The sequence below is a fragment of the Priapulus caudatus genome, unplaced genomic scaffold (assembly GCF_000485595.1).
Source record: "Priapulus caudatus unplaced genomic scaffold, Priapulus_caudatus-5.0.1 Scaffold879, whole genome shotgun sequence".
Classification (NCBI taxonomy): Eukaryota; Metazoa; Priapulida; class Priapulimorpha; order Priapulimorphida; family Priapulidae; genus Priapulus; species Priapulus caudatus.
In genome coordinates, this window is record NW_014577940.1 from 73,691 (window position 1) to 92,662 (window position 18,972).

At 44.2% G+C, this 18,972-nt stretch overlaps 2 protein-coding genes across 2 annotated transcripts in view; one reads left to right on the top strand and one right to left on the bottom strand.

The window, feature by feature from the left end:
• LOC106814175 (putative pre-mRNA-splicing factor ATP-dependent RNA helicase PRP1) overlaps positions 1–15,884 on the top strand; it is a 26,334-nt gene extending 10,450 nt beyond the window's left edge. The window contains 8 exon segments of the mRNA XM_014818471.1: positions 728–827; positions 1,823–1,981; positions 2,517–2,597; positions 11,189–11,299; positions 12,320–12,442; positions 13,200–13,390; positions 13,819–13,988; positions 14,393–15,884. Of these exon segments, the coding sequence (XP_014673957.1) occupies positions 728–827; positions 1,823–1,981; positions 2,517–2,597; positions 11,189–11,299; positions 12,320–12,442; positions 13,200–13,390; positions 13,819–13,988; positions 14,393–14,513 (1,056 nt within the window). The 3' untranslated portion in view covers positions 14,514–15,884.
• Positions 15,885–17,279: 1,395 nt separating this feature from the next.
• Positions 17,280–18,972, bottom strand: part of LOC106814180 (O-phosphoseryl-tRNA(Sec) selenium transferase-like) — an 11,443-nt gene continuing 9,750 nt past the window's right edge. Inside the window, exon 11 of the mRNA XM_014818477.1 lies at positions 17,280–17,539. Within this exon, the coding sequence (XP_014673963.1) occupies positions 17,483–17,539 (57 nt within the window). The 3' untranslated portion in view covers positions 17,280–17,482. The remainder of the gene's footprint in view (positions 17,540–18,972) is intronic.

The window sequence follows — 18,972 nt, forward strand, 5'->3', positions numbered from 1 at the left end:
TAGGTATCATGAAAGTGGGGAAAACACTGGAAAACTCTCGCAATAGTTACTTTAAGACAAGTACTAACTTAAAATAAATAATTGTGCTTCTTTATGTTCTTTCAAGTTTGGTGCCTATAATTTTTAACTGTTAGTGAACTGTATTAAAATTACAAAGTAAGATATTGGGTCTAAAATTTTATTTGATCATTAAATGTATTAATTACACATTTACTACATTTCTATGTTCAGGACAAGCAAACATTTTGCAGGACAAGCAAAATTATATTGTAGCTTGTCCGTCAGACAAGCAAATTTTTTTCCTTATTTCGAACACTGTAATAATAATAATTATTATTATGATAGTAGTAATTATTATTAATACTAATAATGGTAATATTGAGTAAGTGTGCTGTATAGAAAATGAAAGATCAGTAACAAAACTTGCAATCGAATGGCACTGACATGTGACTAACATTTTGCTAGCTTGTCAGGATCTGTGTTAATCAGATCAGTCTTCAAGTGGCAAAGCAGTTGTAGAGACAGCAGATCAGATAAAAATGTTCAAAGAGCAGTATGGATATATAGTAGAAATGGGAAGTCAATTTCGCCATTTTAAATTGAAGTTCGCATTAAGTCCATTTGACTTGATTAAACAGGAAGAGGGTATGTTTGCATTTTCTCGAGTAAGTGTGCATGCGCGCAATATCAGTGACCTTCTAACGTTGTTGCTCTCGTTGTCATGCAGGTTTACAACCCACGCATCAGGGTGGAGTCGCTACTTGTGTCGCCGATATCGAAGGCGAGTGCTCAGCAGAGGGCTGGTCGTGCCGGACGTACAAGACCCGGTATGTACCCACACTCACCTCGATGCTGCACCTGACGCCGTGTGCTGGCTCCCGCTACCATGTGATCAAGATGTGTAGATACATCGGATAGTGCCTACGGACGCGGATCTTGCTACTACGTACTATTACTGTGCAATTTCTTAACACGTTCAACGCGAAACACGAGTATACTCGTTCGAACCTGCAAAACGCACGGCCGCGAAACACGAGTATACTCGTGGCAAAAAAAAAATTTAAAAAAATAAAAAAATTTGGAACGTTTACTATGTTCTCCTATAGATGGCAGGGGCTATACGCTTAGGGGCTATACAGCGTCAATGTATAAACCCCAGTAGTAGATGACATAATTTAAACAATACTTTACTGTTGTTTGGAACGTTATTTTGGGAGTTTTTGGGACTGAGGTAATGTTTTTAGTTCACCTCGCCAAAGGGCGTTTGACCGCCGTGTTTTGTGAAGTTGTTTTTATGTCTGAAAGTTGTATTTGATGTGATACATCACCTGTGATAGATTCCGGTGTTGTTTCGATGTCTGAGAGTAAGTTTAAATCTATATTGTACTAGCCACTAATTATAAATAATTTTATAGCTAGTTAAACCTGCCAAAAACATTTTGTGTAATAGGTGACTAAGCGGTAAAAACGCGAAAATCTCAGCACAGGGCGGTAGATGCATTGTTAATCCAGGCAGCGTTGAACGTGTTAAAGGTTAAAACTTAAAGGTTGATTAAACAGTTTCTTCAGTGTTCCACCAGAAGTAGATGAAAGTGGACTGTGGTGCGTAACTTTAATGTGTGTACACACGTGTTATAATATTCCCACCGTGCTGTTTTGCATTCTCATTTCGCAATTCGGTGAGGTGGGTTGAGAATAAAATAGAGGTGTACGTGTACAGATTGAAACACGGGCATGGAAACATGCTTGACTTGACATCACATGTACAGTGTGTAATCCTCCTCTTCCTCTTCCTCCTCCTCATCTTCCTCCTCTGCTGTAGGTAAGTGCTTCAGGCTGTACACGGAGAAGGCCTACAAGCAGGAGATGCAGGATAACACGTATCCAGAGATCCTACGCTCCAACCTCGGCACGGTGGTGCTGCAGCTGAAGAAGCTAGGCATTGACGACCTCGTACACTTTGACTTCATGGACCCGCCTGGTGAGTAGGCGTGTGTGCGTGCAGCGGTCACCGTGACGATGTAGCCATTAATAAACCCATCACTTCTTTCAAATCGTTAAACATCTTACACGTGGCATGTGTGCTTATTTGCTGTCAATGCAGTTTGGGTCTTTGTGTCTGTAGATTTTCGTATATATTTCTAGACAGTTTTACGTGATGTGAAAACATTTTGTTGAGAAATTTTTCATGCTCTAATCATAAAATGGTCGTATTAGGTTTGTGCAACTGCTCTGCTAGTAAGCTTTTCTAGCACAAGTGTTCACGTTGTTAGTAAATAATTGCATAGACTCTGTGTGTCTCTCGGTGATGTGATGCTTGCGGTGAAGAGATTAATAAAGAAAACTCGAGCAACGAACACACTGCATTCACGTAGAATCTTGCTTTGTTGTCGAAACATCGATGCTGGCGACATTGACTAACTTCGAGCGAGACAAATAAACGTGAACATCTGTAGACGCGTCTGCTCGTGGTCATGCTCTCTCACTCGCCGCATTCTCACTCTATCCCTCTGTAGCTCCTGAGACACTGATGCGAGCGTTGGAGTTGCTAAACTACTTGGCAGCGATCAACGACATGGGTGATCTTACTGAACTCGGTAAGCATGCGTTCATATCTATGTGTTTGTTATCGCAGCTTGGCGGAGGTCCACCCACATCGGGCGTACTTCACTCTAGTAGTTTCAACTTGACCTAGTTCACCACACCCAGTATCTGGGACATAATCGTGGTTAAGACAGCCATTTGCAATCCTCAGCATTAGGGTTAACTAATTACATAATTACTAATTAAGTGAATTAAAGTATTCCAAGGTACACATTAAATGTGTCACGTTTCCTCACGTGTGTCGCGTTGCCTCACGCCTCTCGTGTTTTCCGTGCTGTAGGAGATAGAGGAGGCGTGTAAGCGCATGAAGCGTGAGCTGGACAACCTCGGGCCCGACGTAGGAGAGATGCGCTGCATCCCTCTATACTCGACGCTGCCTCCCAACCTGCAGCAGCGCATCTTCGAGGCAGCGCCGCCGAAAAAGGCGAACGGCGCCATCGGACGGAAGTGCGTCGTGTCGACGAACATCGCCGAGACGTCGCTCACCATTGACGGAGTCGTGTTTGTCATCGACCCGGGCTTCTCTAAACAGAAGGTGAGTGGAGATGATGGTGCTGCGCTGTGGTGGTGGTGGCAGTGGTGTTGTGTTTGTGATGGGGAGGGATGTAGGTGACACTGTCATTGCTAGTAGCACTTATGGTTCATACAGTATATGATCGAGGGATAAGAGAGGTCAGGTGGTGTTTGAAGACACTTTCTGGCAAAATAGTAATAGTAATACAGTGTTCGAAATAAGGGCTATCCGTTTGTCTTCACTTGTCCATTTCCACGGAGGACAAGTAGACCTGTCCAGTAACTTGTCCGCTGGACAAGCAGCTTTTTATAGCAACTTTTTAGAGCAATTTTTCATCATTTTCTACCATCGCTTCAACTTTATTAAACTTACTATTGCGAGATTTTTGCTCAGAAAAACTAAATATAGCTGAATATAGTCTCACCTGACAGCGGAAATATCACTGATTACACCAACATTAAAAACACTAAGATTTTATGCAGTTATAGCATAGAAAAATGGATTTGACCAAATCATACCAGCAATAAATTTTATCGTATGCCGACTCTCAAACTCACAAATGGCGCCTTTAAACTAAGTGCATAATTAAAACAAAAGGGCGTGCAATTCTGTGCGGTAAATATTATTTAGTTTTTATGTCAATAATTCCGAGCACTTTCTGTCATTGTCATTCCCGTGTTACTATCTGACTGGTAATCCACAAGCTTCTCTAATAACAGACTTTACGCGGCATTAGTACTACACTCCTGTTACGCTAGTATGAATGTCTGTGGTTACACTCTGACCTTATTTCTGCGGTGCGACTATATGCATTACTGCACCATGATAGATGTCTCGCGCTATCGCGAGAAAGTCCGAGAGATGGCAACGGTAAACATAAACAGAACGTAAAATTGTAATCGTGCATGATTTGGTGAATACGAACGTTCTGAGTCATTTTATCGTTACTCTAGACAATTGCTGTTACTCAAGCAATAACGGTAGGTATCATGAAAGTGGGGAAAACACTGGAAAACTCTCGCAATAGTTACTTTAAGACAAGTACTAACTTAAAATAAATAATTGTGCTTCTTTATGTTCTTTCAAGTTTGGTGCCTATAATTTTTAACTGTTAGTGAACTGTATTAAAATTAAAAAGTAAGATATTGGGTCTAAAATTTTATTTGATCATTAAATGTATTAATTACACATTTACTACATTTCTATGTTCAGGACAAGCAAACATTTTGCAGGACAAGCAAAAATATATTGTAGCTTGTCCGTCAGACAAGCAAATTTTTTCCTTATTTCGAACACTGTAATAATAATAATTATTATTATGATAGTAGTAATTATTATTAATACTAATAATGGTAATATTGAGTAAGTGTGCTGTATAGAAAATGAAAGATCAGTAACAAAACTTGCAATCGAATGGCACTGACATGTGACTAACATTTTGCTAGCTTGTCAGGATCTGTGTTAATCAGATCAGTCTTCAAGTGGCAAAGCAGTTGTAGAGACAGCAGATCAGATAAAAATGTTCAAAGAGCAGTATGGATATATAGTAGAAATGGGAAGTCAATTTCGCCATTTTAAATTGAAGTTCGCATTAAGTCCATTTGACTTGATTAAACAGGAAGAGGGTATGTTTGCATTTTCTCGAGTAAGTGTGCATGCACGCAATATCAGCGACCTTCTAACGTTGTTGCTATCGTTGTCATGCAGGTTTACAACCCACGCATCAGGGTGGAGTCGCTACTTGTGTCGCCGATATCGAAGGCGAGTGCTCAGCAGAGGGCTGGTCGTGCCGGACGTACAAGACCCGGTATGTACCCACACTCACCTCGATGCTGCACCTGACGCCGTGTGCTGGCTCCCGCTACCATGTGATCAAGATGTGTAGATACATCGGATAGTGCCTACGGACGCGGATCTTGCTACTACGTACTATTACTGTGCAATTTCTTAAAGGTTAAAACTTAAAGGTTGATTAAACAGTTTCTTCAGTGTTCACACCCATGAAGTAAGATGAAAGTGACTGTGTGCGTAACTTTAATGTGTGTACAACGTGTTATTATTGCGTCCACCGTGCTGTTTGGCATTCTCATTTCGCAATTCGGTCGTTGTGGAGGTGGCGTTTGAGAATGAATAGAGGTGTACGTGTAGAGATGAAACACGGCACGGAAACATGCTGACTGAACTCATCACATGTTACAGTGTGTAATCTCCTCTCCCTTCCTCCTCCCTCATCTTCCTCCTCTGCTGTAGGTAAGTGCTTCAGGCTGTACACGGGAGAAGGACCTACAGCCAGGGAGATGCAGGATAACACAGTATCCAGAGATCCTACCTCCAACTCCGCACAGGTGGTGGCTGCAGCTGAGAAGCTAGGCATTGACGACCTGCTACCACTTTGAGCTTATCATGGACCGCCGCCTGGTGAGTAGGCGGTGTGTGCGTGGCGTGTGCAGCGTCACATCCGTACGATGTAGCATAATAAACCGATCTACTCTTCAAAATCAGTTAATACATTCTTACACGTGGGCATGTGTGCTTATTCTGCTGCTCAATGGCAGTTTGGGTCTTGTGTGTCTGTAATTTTCCGTATATATTTCTAGACGAGCTGTTACGTGATGGTGAAACATTTTGTTGAGAAATTTTTCATGCTCTATCATAAAAATGTCCTGATTAAGCGTTTGTGCACTGCTCTGCTAGATAGCTTTTCTAGCACAATGTGTTCACGTTGTTAGTAACATAATTGCATAGACTCTGTGTGTCCTCTCGGTGATGTGATGCTGTGCGGTGAAGAGGATTAATAGAAGAAAACTCGAGCCAACACGACCACTGCATTCCCGTAGAATCTTGCTTGTTGTCGACAGTCGATGGCTGGCCGACAATGACTACTTCGAGCCGGCACCAAATAACGTGAAATCGTAGACGCGTCTGTCGTGGTCATGCACTCTCACCACCGCATTCTCACTCTATCCCTCTGTAGCTCCTGAGGCACACTGTATGCGAGCGTGGAGTTGCCTAAAACTACTTGCGCAGCGTATCAACGGACATGCGGTGATCTACTGAACTCGGTTAAGCATGCGTTCATATCTATGTTTTCGTTATCCAGCTGGCGGGAGCTGTCACCACATGGGCGTACTTCACTCTAGTAGTTTCAGCTTGACCCTAGTTCACCAGCACCACGTTATCTGGGACATAATCGTGTGTTAAGACAAGCCACTTTTGCAATCCTCAGCATTTAGGGTTAAACAATTACGAATAATTGACTTAATTAAGTGAATTAAAGTATTCAGGTACAGCAATTAACCATATGTGATCTCTCGTGTTGGTAGTTTAGATAGATCAGTGTTATAGCCAGTAGGAATGCTGCTTACATGTGACATAAGCATAACGTGATCTCTCTGGTGGTGTATGATAGCCAATCAGTGTGATAAGCATTAAGGAAGTGTCATACATGCTGCATACATAACCGTGATCCTCTCGGTGGTAGTAGAATAAGATCAGTGTGATAAGCAATAAGGAATGCCCTGCTTACATCGTGCATACATAACGTGATCTCTCTGTGGTAGGTAGATAGATCAGTGTGATAAGCATAAGGAATGCTGGCGTACATGCTGCATACATAACGCTGATCTCTCTGTGGTAGGTAGATAGATCGAGTGTGATAAGCAGTAAGGATGCTGCATACATGCTGTCATATAAACGTCATTCTTGTGGTAGGTAGATAGATCAGTGCTGATAAGCAGTAAGGAATGCTGTACATGCTGCATACATACGTGATGTCTCTGTGGAGGGAGATAGATCAATGTTTGATTAAGCAGTAAGGGAATGCTGCTTACATGCTGCATACATAACGTGACCTTTCTTATCCTGTGGTAGGTAGATAGATCGTGTGATAAGCAGTAAGAATGCTGCTTACATGCCTGCTAAAAATAACGCTATCTCTCTGTTTGGTAGGTAGATAGATCAGTGTGATAAGCAGTAAAGGATATGCTCACTACATGCTGCATACATACGTGATTCTCTCTGTGGTACGGTAGATAGATCAGTGTGATAAGCTAGTAAGGATAATGCTGACATGCTGCATACATACGTGATCTCTCTGTGGTAGGCTAGATAGATCAGTTGATAAGCAGTAAGGAATGCCGCATACATGCTGAATACATAAACGTGAGTCTCTGTGTAGGTTAGATAGTCAGGTGATAAGCACTAAGAATGTGCTTACATGCTGCATACATAACCTATCTCTCTGTGGTAGCGGTAGTATCATCAGTGTAGATAGCAGTAAGCAATGCGATACAATAAACGTTTGATCTCTCTGTGGTAGGTAGATAGATCAGTGTTATAAGCAGTAAGCATGCTGCTTACATTGCTGATACTAACGTGATCTTCTCTGTGGTAGGTAGATAGATCAGTGTGATAAGCAGTAAGGAATGGCTACATGCCTGCATACATACATGATGCTTCTCTGTGGTAGTAGATAGATCAGTTGTGATAGCGAGTAAGCAATGCTGGCATAACATGCTGCCATACATAATGATCTCCTGTGGTAGGATAGCATAATCAGTCGTGATAAGCAGTAAGGAATGCTTGCCATACATGCTGCATAACATAACGTATGTCTCTGTGGTAGGTAGATAGATCAGGTATAAGCAAGTAAGGAATGTGCCTTACATTACGCGGCATACATAACGTCGATCTCTCTTGTGGTTCAGGTAGATTTTAGATCATGTTGTATAAGCAGTAAGGTAATGCTGCCCTTACCATTGCTGATACATAACATGAGCTCTTCTGTGGTAGGCTAGATAGATTCAGGTGATAAGCACATAAGCAATGCTGCTACATGCTGCATAACATAACGTGATGTCTCTGGTGCTAGGTAGATAGATCAGTGTGATAAGCAGAAGAATGGTGCTTACATGTGGATACATACTTTGATCTCTCTGCTGGTAGGTAGATAGTCAGTGTGATAAGCAGTAAGCGAATGCTGCGTACCTGCTGCATACATAAGTGATCTCTCTGTGCGTAGGTAGATAGATCAGTGTGAATAAGCAGATAATGGAATGCTGCTACTGTGCAGTGACATAACGGTGATCTCTCTGTGGTAGGTAGACTAGTATCAGTGTGAAACAGGTAGAATGCTGGTACATGCTGATACATACGTGATCTCTTCCTGGCGTAGGTAGATAGATCAGTGTGATAAGCAGAAGGAACTGGCCTGCTTACATGCTGTCATTATCATAACGTTGATCTCTCTGTGGCTAGGTAGATTACGATCGTGTGAATAAGCAGTAGCAATGCTGCTTACATGTGGCATACATTAACGTGGAATCTCTCTGTGGTAGCGGTAGATAGGATCGTGTGATTAAGCAGTAAGGAATCTTGCGTACATTGCCTGCATACATAACTGATCTCTCTGTGATAGGTAGATAGATCAGTGTGATAAGCACATAAGGAATGCTGCTTACATTGCGCCATACATTAACGTTATCTCTCTGTGGGAGGTAGATAGATCAGTGTCGATAAGCAGTAAGGAATCTGGCTTCACATGCTGCATACATAACTGATCTCTCGCTGGTAAGGGTAGATAGATCAGGTGATAAGCAGTAAGGAATGCTGGTACATGCTGAAATACATAACATGATCTCTGTCGTAGCGGTTAGCATAGATCAAGTGTGATAAGCAGTAAGGAATGCGCCTACATTGCTGCATACATAAAGTTATGATCTCTCTGTGGTAGGTAGATAGTATCAAGTGTGATAAGGCATACGGAATGCCGATTACGATGCTGCCATACAGAACGTATCTCTCTGTTGGTAGGTAGATAGATCAGATTGAAAGCATAACGGAATGCGCTGCTTACATGCTGGCATTACATAACTTGATCTCTCTGTGGTAGGTAGAGTAGATCAGTGTGATAAGCAGTAAGAATGCGCTTAATGCTGCCATAGCATAACGTGATCTCTCGGGTAGTAGCATAGTATTAGTTGTGATAAGCAGTAGGAAATGCTGCTTACATGCTGCATATCATAACGTGATCTCTCTGTGGCTAGTAGATAGATCAGTGTGATAAGCCATAAAGGAATGTCTTTATGCTGGCATAATAACGTAATCTCTCTGTGGTAGGTAGATAGAATCAGTTGTGATAAGCCAGGTTAAGAATGCTGCTACATGCTGCTTACATTAACGTGATCTCTCTTGTGGTAGTAGACTAGAACAGCTGTGATAAGCAGTAAGCGATGGCTGCTTACATGCTGCATTACATAACGTGATTCTCTCGGTGGTAGGTAGATTAGATCAGATTGATAAGCAGTAAGGATGCTCCTTACATGCTGGCATACATACGTGATCTCTCTGTCGGTAGGCTAGATAGATCAGGCTGAAAGGCCGTAAGGAATGCCTGCTTAACATGCTTGCATGACATAACGTTTGATCTCTCTGCTGGTAGGTCAGATAGATCAGTGTGATAAGCAGTAAGGAATGCTGCGTAACTGCCTGCAGTAACATAACGTGATGTCCTTGGTAGGCGTTAGATAGGATCAGTCTGTGATAAGCAGTAACAGGAATGCTGCTTACATGTGCATACATAACGTGGATCTCTCTGTTGGTAGGTAGATAGATCAGTGTGATAAGCAGTAAGGAATGCTGTACCATGCGCATACTAACGTGATCTCTCTGTGGTGCGTAGCATAGCATCAGTGTGAGAAAGCAGTAAGGTAATGCTCATTACATGCCCTGCATACATTAAACTGATGCTCTCTGCTGGTAGGTAGTAGATCAGTGTGATAAGCAGTAAGTGAATGTCTGCTCATCCTGCATACATAACGTGATCTCTCTGTGGTGGTGTAGATAGATCATGTGATAAGCAGTAAGCTGAATGCTGCTTACATGCCTGATACATAACGTTGATCGTCTCTGTGGTACGCCGTAGATAGATGAGTGTGATAAGCCAGTAAGATGCTGCGTACATGCTGCATACAGTAACGTGATCTCTCTGTGGTAGGCTAGATAGATCAGGTTGATACCGTAAGAATGCTGCGTACATGGTGCAATACATAACGGTTGATCTCTCTGTGGTAGGTTAGATAGATCCAGTGTGATAAGCCAAGTAGAGGGATGCTGCTACATGCTGCATACATATCGTGGATCTCTCGTGTAGGTAGATAGTATCAGATGTGATAGCAGTAAGGAATGCTGCTACATGGCTGCATACATTTAATCGTGGATTCTCGTGGTGGTAGCGATAGATTAGATCAGCTGTGATCAAGCTAGTAAGGAATGCTGCATTACATGCTCATTACTATAACGTTCATCTCTCTGTTGGTGGCCGTGGTGAGATAGATCGTTGTGAGAAGCAGTAATCTTGGCTTCGTCGTACGATGCCTGCATGACATGAGAGTTGATTCTCATTGTTGGCTATAGTGGTAGCTTAGTGGGTCCTGTATCGTAGTTATGATAGCAGTCATAGTGTGAAATGTGGCTGGTGTCACATGCTGCCCAACATAAATCTTGATTCTTCTGTGGATCGGTGAGGATAGATGCTGTGAGATGACGCCGTAACCGGGGTATAGTGTGGTCTTTTACATGGTGCATTACATAATGTGATCTCTCTGTGGTAGGTAGATAGAGTCAGTGTGGATAAGCAGTATGAATGCTGTCACATGCTGCATACATAACAGTGATCTCTCTGTGGTTAGGATTAGATAGATCAGTGTATAAGCGTAAGAAGTGCTGCATAAAGCATTGCTGCATACAACATGATCTCTCTGTGGTAGGTAGATAGATCAGTGTGATAAGCAGTAAGGAATGCTGCTTACATGCTGCATACATAACATGATCTCTCTGTGGTAGGTAGATAGATCAGTGTGATAAGCAGTAAGGAATGCTGCTTACATGGTGCATACATAACGTGATCTCTCTGTGGTAGGTAGATAGATCAGTGTGATAAGCAGTAAGGAATGCTGCATACATGCTGCATACATAACGTGATCTCTCTGTGGTAGGTAGATAGATCAGTGTGATAAGCAGTAAGGAATGCTGCTTACATGCTGCATACATAACGTGATCTCTCTGTGGTAGGTTCGATCATGGCCGAGTTTCCGCTGGACCCGCAGCTAGGGAAGATGCTCATCTCCAGCTGTGATTACAACTGCTCCAACGAGATTCTCTCCGTCACAGCTATGCTGTCAGGTACTGGTTGACGGGAAGAGGTAGTGAGTGTGACATCACCAGCAGAGCGAAGCGCAGGGTGGCAAAACGGTGTCGTGTGTGAGTGGGTGGGACAGCATGCTATTTTGGTGGTGGGGTCATACTGTCGTGGTGCGTGACCGGGTGGGGGCGGTGGATGGGGAGTAGGTGACGGCATCGGATAGGTGACTACGTCAGGTAAGTGGGGCTGTGCTGATCGACTCAAGCTGATGACACCGTGGGGATTTAGAATGCTTGCTGCAGGAATTAGGACATTGGTGACTTCTGTTGTGATGTCAACCACTTTTCGTATTTGTGTCTCGTATGTTCTGCTCTCTATTAACTGGTTTTTCGTCGAGAGGGTCACACATGTTTGTTACGTGAAAAGTATGCATTAATTTTCCAAGACAGGCCGATTCCAGCTCTTGCGAGTTTCCTGGGGGTTTCCAGGAATTACTGGATTGACTTCGATTGACTGGAGTTATTTTGAACTGAAATGAATCGGCTGGGTGTTTATTGCCACGTGCCTCTCAGAATTTTTACTTTGTTGATAAACACCATTGTGTGTAAAAGATATAACCTAATCATTGATTAACCTGGGGTTCAGCTAGGCTGCTGATAAACGTTCAAAAAAGTACTTAATCGTCAAAAATAAACAAATCGTCTCGATCCCACAGAGCATTTATCGCTGACGTTGATGCGATGCCATCTAAAATTTAAACAGAAAATAAGAAATTTTGGCATCAAAACTCGATGCAATGGATATCAATATCACTGTATCGAGCGAGTCGTACTAGTGCATCGTTACTATTAAGTACGAGGCACGACATAGCTGTGGCGCGGAGTTTTAGCTCCGTGACGCCGCTCAGCAGCCATCTCTACCCCACGAGCGCATGCACGCGCGCATTCGACACACAGCCGACCAGATCAGTTCCTCGTCATGCCTGACGCTCTAGCTTCTCTTTAGTGTGACGCTGTACTAATCTAACGGGAACGGGCGCGTACCCGGCATCTTTACACTAGTCCCGCAGTGCTTTGTGAGACCTAACGAGGTGAGGAAGCAAGCGGACGAGGCGAAGATGCGCTTTGCTCACATCGATGGCGACCATCTTACGCTGCTCAACGTCTACCACGCGTTCAAACAGAGTGAGTAGTAATTAGTAGTCAGTAGTAGTTAGTAGTAGTAGTAGCAGCAGCAACAGTAGTAGCAGTAGTAGCAGTAGCAGCAGCAGCAGTTGTAGTAACAGTAGCAGCAACAGCAGTAGTAGCAGTGGCAGCAGTTGTAGTAACAGTAGCAGCAGTAGCAGCCTACCCCGGCCCCTGTTCGATTATAAGTCTAGACACTAACAGAGTGAAGCTACACCCCATAGTGCCTACCCATTCCCCACGTTTAATTTTATATCTAGATACTGATCTAATTGAACTATATTATAGATTGTATTATAACTACTAGGTACCTTGTATAGTTTAATGACTTATAACACTGTTTAGTTTTATATGTAGATAATGCCATAATTGAACTATATACACTAGTAGATCCCGTTTTACGATGGTCAATTTTACGGCTTTTCACATTAACCATGTTAACGACCTTTTCAAAATTACATAAAAAATTCAAAATTACAAAAAAATTGCAACTCAATAACACATCGCAGCAATGCCTGTGAGTCCAAACACCCAATATGCGCTTGTATTGTTTTTCGTGGTGGATTGTGGGTGGAATGATAGCATTTAATTGCATTATAATTTGGTCTTGTTTTACGACCCTGTTTTACAGTTACTAGAACCTAACCCTGTCGTAAAACGGGACCTACCTGTAATAGATTGCATTACAACTATTAGACGCCTCGTGTAGTTGTATGACGTATGACGCTGACCGCCACGTTGCTGTGTGTTGCTGTAGATCATGAGGACGTTCAGTGGTGCTACGATAACTTCATCAACTACCGCTCGCTGAAGAGTGCCGACAATGTGCGCATACAGCTGTCGCGCATCATGGACCGCTTCAACCTGCGCCGCACGAGCACCGAGTTCACGAGCCGCGACTACTACATCAACATACGCAAGGCGCTCGTCTCCGGCTTCTTCATGCAGGTGCGTGGCAGGGACGTTTTGAACGGTATTCCGGACCAGATATCATGGCGCCCTAAAACACTGCTGTCGTCGGCTCTTTAAAGAAAATCTTTTCCCAACAATTTGAGCACCCACCCGCATTCCTCGCATAATAAATAATGAGTAGCTCTTGTAAAATGAATTGATCTAAGAACAATCGTATGTTGTTTCATCTATTAAACTACGCAACAAATTCGAATCAAATTTCAGTACAAGGTTTCCTTCACATAATTCTCGGAATTACGTTTGTTTATTTATTGCTTAATAGTCCAGTCAATATATGAAATACCCGGAACAAATTGCAACAGACGGTTTTATTGTTGGAAGTTGTTGATTAGACCCTCCTAAACTTCATGTGCAAAATCTGCCAAAATCAGAACATATAACTTGAGCGGTAATCATGTTGACAGGTTGCGCATCTGGAGCGTACCGGTCACTACCTGACGGTCAAGGATAACCAGATGGTGCAGCTGCACCCGTCGACGTGTCTTGACCACAAGCCTGAGTGGGTGCTCTACAACGAGTTTGTGCTGACGACGAAGAACTACATACGCACGGTGTCCGACGTCAAGCCCGAGTGGTAGGTGGTCGCGCGCCGTGTGGGGGCTGTACGTGCGTGCGGGCGCGCGTGTGTATGTATGGGCACCTGCGTTAGTGCATGAGTGCAGTCAGCAATGTCTACAAGAGTTAATATGTGTGTGTGTGCGTGCATGCATGCCTGTGTGTGCACTGCAGAATGACTTTGAGAGCAAGTGTTTGTGCGCATACGTGTGGTCCCATTTTCAGTTTGTACGTATGTGTGCATGCATGCGCAGCAGAGTGACAAAGAGCAAGTGTGTTTGTGTGCGTGCGTGTGGTCCCATTTTCCGTATAAACATGTTCAAATTAATTCGTGGAAACTTATTCGTAGGTTTCTATTCTATCTATCGTCGATCGTCATTAGCAGCGAGCTCACAGTCTGCGACGGTTTCTCTCTTCCCTCAGGTTGTTGAAGAATGCCCCGCAGTACTATGACCTGTCTAACTTCCCCGCCTGTGAGGCCAAGCGACAACTAGAGATTCTCGCAGCGAAGATGGAGACTCGTCAGTACCAGGAGGGATTCTGATCACGCGAGCGCACGGACCCTCCTCTCGCCATCATGTAGCCAGCACCGCCCGGGCGTCGCGCGCGGTCGTGGTTGTTCCTGAACGGCTCGTTGTTCGGATCACGTTTGTTCCGCTGCCCGTGCACAATCGTGATTCTTCCCAAACAGCTTGTTGTTCGGATCAGGATGTTTGTTTCTGCAGCCGTGTGAGCAAGATCGTGATCCTTCTGGAACGGCTCGTTGTTCGAACCTGGTTGTTTGGTCTGCTGCTGAACATTCAGGCAATCACGGTCCTTCTGGAATGTCTTGTTGTTCACGTCGGAGCGTTGTTCTACTGCCGTGCGCACGCGATCAGGTTGATCTGTGACGCACGTCGGCCGTCTGTCGCCGTCACGATTCTGGATCGTCCGTCGCCACGGCGATTCTAGGGCGGCCATTGCCGCGGCGATACTGGGTCGTTGGGGCTGGAAATCATCGACCCTGCGACGTGACGAGATCATTAGATGTGACACCTGTCATGTCCCCAGCCACGCACCTTCCGCGCACGCCTGTGCAGAGGTGCTGCTCAGCAAATTGAACAGTGAATGCGGTGGCAATGTGTGGTCTGGAACCAGAACGGGTTGGGGTTTGTGGTAAAAACGTGCACGTTTTGCAAACCTCGTGCTTGACCAGCGAGTGTGTGGGCACGCAGGGGGATCGGTGAGCAATGTTAACCTGCTCGCTTGTATCTGTGCGCTTACAGCTGGTAAGCTTTTGTTACGAATTCGTCACGATCTCGGCCGATTTTCGCAGGCCATGTTATGATCACCTGTTCGCACTTTCGCGAGTCGGCGGGCCGCCCCACCACTAACGTGTGCGAGAGCGAGCGTAGCTGTCAGCCATATTGTATATAAACGTCAGTGTCGGTAGATTGATGTCGAGTTCCATGTGCGTTCCTCTTCCGTCTTCTCCGTAATCGGTGTGCGGTTTTACCAGTGTGAAGTAAATGCCATGCTTTCTTTGCGAGTTTTAAATCTTTTAGCAAGTATTCGACCGCCTCGTACAGTTATCGTTGTTAATACTTGTTTCACAGTCACAACAGTACAGTTCATCGTAGCATAAACATTGGTTGCGGCAGAAGATCATGTCTTTCGGACATTGATAAATCAGGTGTAATGTGGTAGACGACTTGATACTGCACTCGCGTCGAACGTGACGTAAATCGTAGTGTCACCTACTATGATTCCTACAATTCACTTTTGTGTACGTTAGAACACTGGGGGGAATAGGAGGAACAGTGAGATTGGGGATCAGTAGTTAATTGGGTTGGGATCAATTGTGCTAGAAATACAGAATCTGTCAGTGTATTGAGTTTGCATTGCTACTGTAATAAAGACGTTTCTGTCTTATGTATACATGGCTTTTGTTTACATAATTGCATCGTTTGGAGACCCGATTAATATAATAATGTTGGCAGGTGGCAGGTATTGATTATTATATGTGTAAGCATGCATTTTGTGTCAAATTCAAAATTAGTCTGCATAATTTTCAAATGACGAATTAGAACAAACTGCAACCACCGTTGGATAATTGTCAGTACAATTTATTATTTTCATACAAGTGTGATTACCCTAAAACATAAAAGAACACGATGCAATATATACATCTGTATAACAGTCTGGTCATACAAGGAGAGATAGGTTGACCCAGCGACTTGTTTGCTATTAAGTTAATGGATTCTTTTTTAAATTTGTTTAATTAACCAGTGTGTCATACAAGGAGAGATAGGTTGACCCAGCGACTTGTTTGCTATTAAGTTAATGGATTCTTTTTTAGGGCTATGCTGAACGTAGTCCGTCGCAGGCTGTAGAATCGCAGGTGATTGTCGCGTCGTAGCGTCACGTCAAGCAGTTGGGCACAAAATCTTTACCGCTTCGACGCATAGCGGCTCACGATATTCGGACGTGGGGGGGTAATACCGAAAACGAGTTGGGCATGTTCGAAACTGGGGCAAAGGTGTCAAAGGTCAAGAGGTGTAAAAGAAGGGGAACACTCCTCAAACAATAGGGTAATAGGGAGGAATGCAGAATTGCGCACAAATGCTAAATGGGCTCTGACCTAGGCTCGTCGATAGTCGGTGTATAGCATCATGGTAAGAAAAGCCATCACATGTGGGCCGAAATTGGAGTCAGCAAGCTAGCGAAAAGGGCTAACAGGCAGATTTAGACATTTTCTGAGAGACATGGTCTGGACAGAGCGATTGAACTTTTGTTGTGTTCAGCAGTGACCTAGCATTTTTATGGCTTTATTGAAAGGACCAAATGAAATGTTATTATCCGCGTGACAATAGCGATAGTAAGTGTCGCGGGATGATACCTTTGACCCTTGCAGAGGAGGGTTTAAAAACATTGATTTTGTTGACTGTTAACAAAGGACTGAACTGCTTTTGCTATTATAGAGCGCCATATACGCTGCGAAATGTGGAGCTACAGTTGGCACAGTTTAATTGCAATGGCAAATGTTTGTTGAACAAGGTTTACGCTCTTAAATCATATTTTCTAAGCAGTCTGTCTATAAGCACCCTGAAAGGCTGAATCAGTGATGCTCGTGTGGGTAGTCAAAAACACGGGGCAGCCCATGGCTGCGCATGCTTCTAATCATAATTGTTGCCTGCCAACCCTGCCAATGCACAGCTGTGTCTGCCAAGCATAGAGCAATTAGGTGGGTGCGAAAGTGTAGCTAGATATATTTGTTCAATTGTCTACGAAAGTCAAACAAGAATAAAAAAGACATGTATAGGACGTCTTGCTATGCCACAAATGATTTATCAGCAGAACACCAGACACCAGATGAGCCCTGTCGCACTGCGGCACTTGTTTAAATTTGTTTAACTAACCAGTAAAAATTTCAATTTGGTTTGCATGATTTTAAGTGTCAGCTCAAGTTACGGTAATGGTGTAGCCCGTGAAAATGTTAACGGTAGCCATAGCATAGGACGCATGCTCCAACTATCACGCCTCCGACAACACTGAGCTGCTTCCTTCTGCAGAGTTTGCCTTTTCAGCATCCTCGACGGGGGAGCGAGCGGGGAGGGAGGGTGAAGCCTGTGGAGAGAACCCATAGAAACCCCAAAGTAGGCGCGTGGACGGCGTCGACGGCTAGCCGCCGTCGATGCTTAACACAATAATAACGATGAGAAAATATGTGTGTAATAATACCGCCAAACCAGCTAAAACATATGAAAATCTGTATAATAATAACATTAAGGTTTTTACTGGAGTTTAACAAATCCACGTGAGCGTAGGCAGCAGGTGGGGTCATCCTATAGTAAGTCATAACCAGACGGCTCCATTCTGTCCATTTGTCCATATTGACGGAAACACGCGAGATTTCCCGAAGTTATCTCAAAGGGAGAGAGCAAGTTATTTTGCCAATTGTTTGTTTTCCAGGCACAGACCTGCACGTGTACATGCACTCTCACTTTGACCAGCAGCTGGACAGTCTGGTGTCGGCCTTGTCCCGCTCATATACTACGACGTCGGGGGAGGGGACGCAGGACGAGGCCCCTAGCGAGCGGCTGAACCGATCCCTGCCGACGACGTGCTTAACGATGATCATACGTCCTGTCCTAACGCGACATGCGCTCTCTGGCACGAGTGAGGCAATGGTACGTGCAAGCTACGTAACATCTCACATCTCATCTACATATACACTACGCTCTACCGATCTTGCTGTGTCGTACTGTGGCCGGCGTGTGTGAGACTTGTGGTGTGAGACTATCTCGGCGGCGCCTCTCCTCTGCTCTCTGCCTTCTCTGTCTCTAACTCCGCTGCTCTGTCTATTCTCATCTGCTCTCTATCGTCATCTCTCTCTGCATCTCTCATTCTCGTCTTTCTTGCTCTTTTGTCTCCTTCTTCTCTGTTCTTTCCTCTCTCTCGTCGCTCACTGCACGATAAAGTCTCTAACTCTCTCTCTTGCATCTCTCTCTCGGCAATCTTCTCTATCTCTCGCTCAGCTGTCCTACTCTCATCTTCTCACTCTCTCCCTCATATCTCGGTCGTCCTCCTCTCTGCTCTTCTTCCTCTTCTCTCATCTCTCCTGCATCCTCTGCTTCCTCTCCTCTTCCTCTCTCTATCTCCATCTCTTTCATCTCTCTCTCCTCTCGCCATCTCGCTCGCTAATCTCTTTCTCGTCTCGCTCTCGTTTCTGTCCTCTCTCCCTGTCTCGGGTCTTCCCGTCTCTCTCTCTCTCACTCTCAACCTCTGTCGCTGCTTCTCCCTCCGATTCTCTCCGTCTTTCTCAACATGTCTCGTTGTTCTCTGTCTCTATATCTCTTTCTCTCGTCACCTTCTCCGTCTGTATTGCCTCGCTCCCCATCTGCCTCTCTGCTTTTCTTTCTCTCCTCCCTCTCTTCGTCCTTGGTTCTCTCCAGACTTTTCGCCACCAATCCGTTTCCTCCGCCCCTCGTGTCTCTCTCTTCCCCCGATCGTATCTCATCCCA